This window comes from Aspergillus pseudotamarii (genome assembly GCF_009193445.1).
Source record: "Aspergillus pseudotamarii strain CBS 117625 unplaced genomic scaffold BDV38scaffold_21, whole genome shotgun sequence".
NCBI classification, from domain to species: Eukaryota; Fungi; Ascomycota; class Eurotiomycetes; order Eurotiales; family Aspergillaceae; genus Aspergillus; species Aspergillus pseudotamarii.
In genome coordinates, this window is record NW_022475035.1 from 293,504 (window position 1) to 299,980 (window position 6,477).

Below are 6,477 nucleotides of genomic sequence, written 5' to 3' on the forward strand. Positions count from 1 at the left end.
CTCCAAGTAAACCTCTGGTAGGATAGAGAGACTTTTTGATGGATTGAAACACCGGTGTGGTTAGTTGGGGCAACTTCTCCGATTTTATTGTCCTTCCCTCCACTCGTTCCTTTTTCCCGCATTTATAGGATTGATTGTCGGGTAGCTTGACTGCTTTTGAGATCCCCATCATTCGTTTTGAACCACGACCACCCGAGCTCCATTTTTACAGCTCGCTCAGCCTTTCATTTCCCCTTTCAATTGTTCGCCTCTTGTTCTCAACCACTTCTACATATCTGAATCGGTCCATCAAGCGGTGAATTCGCTTCCAATTACGTTCCATTTGACTTCGTTATCGACAAATGTCCAGCGGGAACTGGGTTATCAATCGTGGCCATGGTCACAGAAAATGGAGACTTTCGGTATCCGCCGTCGCCAGGCGAACATAATATCTCCAACCGTCGCAAAGTGCCCAATCCTCCTCGTCTCAATCCTCTAAGAATCAACCCCCCCTCTCCTCCATCTTCTCGAACCGCCACCGCCCCACGTGCGCCTCCGCTCCCACGCTCTCCGAGAAGACCCCCTGTCATTCCGGATGATCCTTTCCTACGCTCACCCTCCCCCCAACCCGGAATGGGTGGTGATTATATCTCGCACAGACCGACGTATCGCATGCCCGCCACTGCTAATCCAACGTTTGAACGCTTCCCCAGAGCTCCTTCGAGAGAAAGTGACTTTGAGCGTCCGACATATCGTCGCAAGACCCCTCCTCCTCAACCAAGATTAAGAACCTCCAAATCTACATCGAAGCTTCACAGACCTCCCAAGACCCTCCATTCCCTAGATCGTCAGTCCAACGACACCCCACAACAGGGACTTGGCTTACCGCGCTTTTATCATAATGGATCGACAGAGGCCAATGGGGAAGATGCTCTCCGCTCCAGCGTGAACTCCGCCATGACGTCGCGCTCTAGTGTCGGACAGGCAAGTGGAACGGAGCGAAGTAGTGTCCTAACGAAGAGTAGCTCTATTACCGATCTTTCTCCTGATACACCAGATGGATCGTATGAGAAGGACGGGGGAATGAGCGTGGAAGATGCTATCTCTATGTATCTCGACGGGTTTAGTGACGTCACGGAAGAGCCGGGGTCTCCTGACTGGCGTGGAGAGAGCAAAGCAAGACCGCTGAGTCCCCGTCCGCCGACAGAGCTGACTCTAGACGATGGGCATACTTCCGATGAACATTCGCCCGAGCTAGATCCGACCGAGGATTTGCCGCCGGTTCCACCGCTCCCAGTTTTAAACCCGCCCGACCAGAATACGCTGGATGAGCAGTTCTTGGGCCACGCACAATTGAATGAAAAACAATTTAGCGAGCCCCTGGACCAGAACACGCCGGATCGGCCATCTGATACCAGCCCACTAGAGACGACGATATTCATTCCCGGCACCGTGCCGCCTCCGTTTTTGAAGCCTACCGAGAGCAGGGACCAGTATGGATTTCGGAAGGCCAGTCACCACGTCACATTACAACAGTACGAGGCCTGGAATCGCCCGTATGCAGCATTTGCTAGGAGTCGGAGAAACAAATGGTCAGAATTGCTGAAGGAGCATGGATTGCCCTCCACCGAACCGAGGATTTTCCCGCCCAAATCAAACAAGATGAAGCGTCTTGTCCGCAAAGGCATTCCTCCTGAGTACAGAGGGGCAGCTTGGTTCTTTTATGCCGGTGGTTATGAGCACTTGAATCGTAATCCAGGACTATATGATCAGCTTGTGAACCAAGCTATGGAAAGCCCAAGCAACGATGACAAGGAGCATATCGAACGAGACTTGCACCGAACGTTCCCCGATAATATCCACTTCAAGCCTGAATCTACTGACGGGATCGGGAACTCAGGTGCTAGCTCTGGTAGCAGCAACCTGAAGCATGGCTCGGTCACTGTCGAGACGCAAATGATCCAATCGCTCCGGCGGGTGCTCTATGCATTTGCGTTGCACAATCCCCAAGTCGGTTACACGCAATCACTCAACTTTATTACAGGCCTGCTCCTCCTGTTCCTTCCGGAAGAGAAGGCGTTTTGGATGCTGCATATCATTACTTCTGTTTATCTCCCCGGTACCCACGAGATAAGCCTCGAAGGTGCTAATATCGATCTATGGATCCTTATGGTTCTCTTGAAAGATTCAACCCCGCTAATTTACAACAAAATTACGGGCTCCGCTCCCGGCAAATCCAAGACGCCTCCGTTGACAGTCGACTCTCGGTTACCGGATATTACACTAGGCTTGACGAATTGGCTCATGTCATTGTACATCGGGACTGTGCCCTTGGAGACGACTTTACGCATCTGGGATGTCTTTTTCTACGAAGGATCGAAGACATTCTTCCGAGCTTCGCTAGCTATTTTCAAGGCTTGTGAGAGGGACATCCTCGCCGTATCCGATCCCATGGAGGTTTTCCAAGTCGTCCAAACGGTTCCCAAGAGGCTGTTGGATGCCAATACTCTACTGGATGAGTGTTTCGTGCGGCGCCATCGTGTTGGACAGGGCCGCATTGAAGAGCTAAGAGCATCTCGACGGACAGCGGTTCGGCAAGAGAAGCTGCGACGTTCGAAAGCCTTGAGCAAGGGATACCTTCAAGCCGCCACGGATGAATGGCCGACTACGCGATCACGGACACCCGTTCCTGGGGTTGAGCGCAGCATTGCCGGTGGATGGCGTCATATGAAAGATGCGTTCCGGTAAATGTCTGCGACGGTGGCTTGCAAAATTGCTGTTGCTTGTAACGAAATTGTTTTTATTGATACCCGAGAAAAAACATGCCTTGTTCCGATACTATTTGGTACTCTACGCCCTCATTTATTGTGTTCTTTTGTCCTACCACCCTCGCGCACCGTCGTCTACGGACTCCAAAAGTGCTTGCGAATTTCGCCGACTCATTTCATATTCTGTAATGTTTACAACTGTAATTTCACTCATTGATTGACGCATTTTCACAGCCAGCTACCGGGCGTTCGTTGTTGGATAAGGGATTGCGGAGTTTTATCTGTGGTCAACTATCTGATTCTTGGGTCTGACATTGCCTGTGCATTGGAAAACTTGCGCTGGTAAATTGGAATAGATCTCTGGATCATGAAATGGGCAGACAATGTTCGTGATGATCTTTCTATGTATGTATTGTACATATGTTGCATGAGCGCCTTTTTTTTTTTTTTTCTCTACTTCCAACATCTTCTGCGGCACTGCTTTTGAATATGAATTCTGATACCACTGTTATTTACAATTCATGTACATAGATTAGAGCAATTACCGATCAATTGAAAAGCATTCACCAAAATTGATAAAGAGAACAAGAAAAAATCAAATCAACTAAATTTTTGTGAGGAGATTTTGGGAAATATAGTTGGAGTGGTGGTACGCTAGAGCAGACTATCAGACGCTAAAGAGTAGGGCTGAGGAAGGGTCCAAGATTCAAGCTCTTGGGTTTTCTTGGAACTGCCTCAATGCAACCTCGTCATTGGCTCGGATCAGTTGGCGAGAGTATCATCATGACGCGAAGGAAACTCTTGAAAGGATTTGGTTGGATCATTCGATTTCTTGGAGATGGAGCCATGAATTTGAGTGACCGCATACGGAAGGGATGCGAGTTAAGATAAAAAATTGTTGCAGGAAATCTTCTTTCGCTGCGCCCCTTGCCGTGCCTTGTGTACCTGTTTCCTCTTTCTTTTTATCTTGCCCCTCCCCCCTCCTCTTTCTTCGTGTCTCCCACGATTTGTGTCCGTTCCCGGCAGCTGGTCATCTTTTTTTTTTTTTAATGCAGCCATGAGCGGTCAAGCAGCGAGTTACTATAACCAAAACGAGAGCTTTGGTGGAGGTCCACCTCCACCTCAGCAGCAGCAACAACCATTCTACGATAATAACGCCAATAATGGCAACTATGAATACGCCGACCCCAACTATCGAAGAGGTCCGGAGCCCAAGCAGCCTCACGAACCCCCGCCGACTTATAATCAGGCCGTCTATGGTTTCGACGATGCTTTCAAGATTGAGAAACCCAAGTTTAACGATATCTGGGCTGGTCTTTTGGTACGTCTTCTCATCTTTATTTTCTTGGATTTGCGTAAATTGTTGTCGCTACCCATCACGCAAGTTGAACTGACCGATGATGTAGCTCATCGCGGTGTTCCTGGGATATGTTGCAGTATCTGGAGTAGCAATTCACCGATATGCGAAATACAAAGGTTTCAATGGCGGCGGCATCTATGATTCGTCCAACACCTTCTCGCTTGACACCAATACTCTGGTGCTATTTATATTTGTACTATGTGTGGCACTCGCCTTCTCATGGGCCTACTTCCTCGGAGCTCGCTATTTCCCTAAACTCTTCATCTGGGTTACAGGGATCTTGAACATTGTGTTCGCTTTAGCCACCGCGATTTACTATTTGGCGAAGAAGCAATATGGTGGAGGTATTGTGTTCCTCATCTTTGGTGTCTTTGCCATCGTTTGTTTCATCAGTTGGATCCCGCGCATTCCATTTACGGCATTCATGTTGGAAACATCCATCGATGTTTCTAGAAAGCACGGACACATGTTCCTCGTCAGTGCGATCGGAGGTATCGTCGCCGTGGCTTTTGGAGCTTGGTTCTCCGTAACCCTGGTCTCGATCTATGTCGCCTATGAACCCAATAGCGGCGGGGTTAATCCGGCATGTCGTGACGGTGGAGGCTGCAGTACGGGCAGAGTAATAGGTCTGGTCGTCTACGTGACATTCGCCATGTATTGGTTCAGCGAATGGCTGAAGAACACCGTCCACACGACTATCGCTGGAGTCTACGGAACCTGGTACTTCTGGAGCAACTCGCCAAATGGTATGCCGAAGGGGGCCACTCGTGGCGCTTTTAAGCGCGCCACAACCTACTCGTTCGGCAGCATCAGTTTCGGCAGCTTGATCATTGCCCTCATCAACATGCTCCGGCAGGCGTGCTCTGTCGCACAGCGCCAAGAGGCGGCAGAAGGGAACTTACTGGGTAGCATCGCATTTTGGATTCTTGGGTGTTTCATTTCCATGCTAGATTGGCTAGTCACCTTCTTCAACCGTTACGCCTTCTGCCACATTGCCCTGTATGGCAAGCCATACATCGAGTCTGCGAAAGATACATGGACCATGATGAAGGACCGGGGCGTTGACGCGCTCGTGAACGACTGTCTCATGGGGCCGGTCTTAACCATGGGTTCGGTCTTTGTGTCGTATGTCTGTGCCTTGCTGTCGTATCTGTACCTTCAGTATACCCACCCCGCCTACAACAGCGGCGGGGAATTCACCCCCGTGATCATGGCCTTCTCTTTCGTGATCGGCCTACAGGTCTGCCAAATTTTCATGACACCAGTGGGCAGTGGAATCGAGACTATCTTCGCAGCCATGGCCTGGGATCCGCAGGTGATGATCCAAAGCCACCCGGACCTCTGGTATCGTCTGGTCAACCTTTACCCTAAGGTTCAACAGGCGGTTCACGTATAATCCAGCTCACTTTGAGAATACGTCAGGCCTTCTCTACTATTCTGTTCCCAATCCTGGGGACTCGAACTAAAGGATGTTCAAAGACGAGACGAAATTATAACGGCATGAGGAACGACTTCGAACGTTATCTAACCCTAATAAATATCCAACCAAGACCTATATAAAACACTAATTTAACCTACATGAAATCAATATCATAATAAGAATCATCTCTTCATGGAACCCCTAATCCATAACCACCACAATCCAAACTCTAGAGGACCAACCAAGCCCCGAGCAAGCCAGAAACCCCCATCATAGCAAGAACGGGCACCATCTTCTCCGGCGCTGCTCCCTGGAACGTCTGGAATTGCTCCGGCTGTCCACTGGGCGTACCGCTGGGCGCACCACTCCTCAGAGGATCAACTCCACTCGGCACAGCCGCTTGGGTACCAAACAACGCCCGGGACGAAGTTTCACTGGACGCAGGACCGAACACCCTTCCACTAGACAGAGTGGTAGGAGTAGCCTTCGCGTTCGCGCTAGATGCGGGACCGAACGCTCTCACTGTAGACGAGGTTACAGGTGTAGCGTACGCATTGGCACTAGAAGCAGGACCGAACACCCGAACGCTAGATCCAGAAGGGGCAGCCCTTGTGGTCTCACTAGATGCAGGAACGAAAGCTGCTTCACTGGACGCCGCGACAGGTGTAGCCTCCAAGTTAGCACTGGATGCTGGGCCGAACATGCGGACGCTAGTGACAGCAGAAGGAGTAGCTCTCACGGCCTCGCTAGAAGCAGGTCCGAAGACTCCCTCACTAGAGGCAGCGACAGGTGTACCCTCCACATTGGCACTAGACGCCGGCCCGAACACGCGGACACTAGTAACAGCTGAAGGAGTAGTCTTCGCAGCCTCGCTAGACGCAGGACCAAAGGTAGCCTTACTAGACCAAACCACAGGCGTTGCGTGTGCGTTGACATTCTCGCTAGAACCA

The 6,477-nt window shown here is 50.4% G+C and overlaps 2 protein-coding genes across 2 annotated transcripts; both read left to right on the forward strand.

Moving 5' to 3' along the window:
• The first annotated feature begins 274 nt into the window (after positions 1-274).
• Positions 275-3,347, forward strand: BDV38DRAFT_71970 (putative GTPase activating protein (Gyp3)). Its single transcript, XM_032063821.1, has 2 exons — positions 275-3,152; positions 3,279-3,347. The coding sequence occupies exon 1, from the start codon at positions 376-378 to the stop codon at positions 2,725-2,727; it is 2,352 nt and encodes a 783-aa protein (XP_031914494.1). The 5' UTR covers positions 275-375; the 3' UTR covers positions 2,728-3,152; positions 3,279-3,347.
• A 292-nt stretch (positions 3,348-3,639) lies between these two features.
• On the forward strand, positions 3,640-5,665 carry BDV38DRAFT_244640 (choline transporter-like family protein). The gene is made up of 2 exons (XM_032054336.1): positions 3,640-4,068; positions 4,154-5,665. The coding sequence occupies exons 1-2, from the start codon at positions 3,805-3,807 to the stop codon at positions 5,501-5,503; spliced, it is 1,614 nt and encodes a 537-aa protein (XP_031914495.1). The 5' UTR covers positions 3,640-3,804; the 3' UTR covers positions 5,504-5,665.
• Positions 5,666-6,477: the final 812 nt, after the last annotated feature.

Excerpts from the sequence above, each read along its gene's own strand:
- BDV38DRAFT_244640 (XM_032054336.1), top strand. The coding sequence starts at position 3,805 with ATGAGCGGTCAAGCAGCGAGTTACTATAACCAAAACGAGAGCTTTGGT. Across the intron at positions 4,069-4,153 it reads ATATCTGGGCTGGTCTTTTG|CTCATCGCGGTGTTCCTGGG; the intron begins GTACGTCTTCTC and ends CCGATGATGTAG.
- BDV38DRAFT_71970 (XM_032063821.1), top strand. The coding sequence starts at position 376 with ATGGTCACAGAAAATGGAGACTTTCGGTATCCGCCGTCGCCAGGCGAA.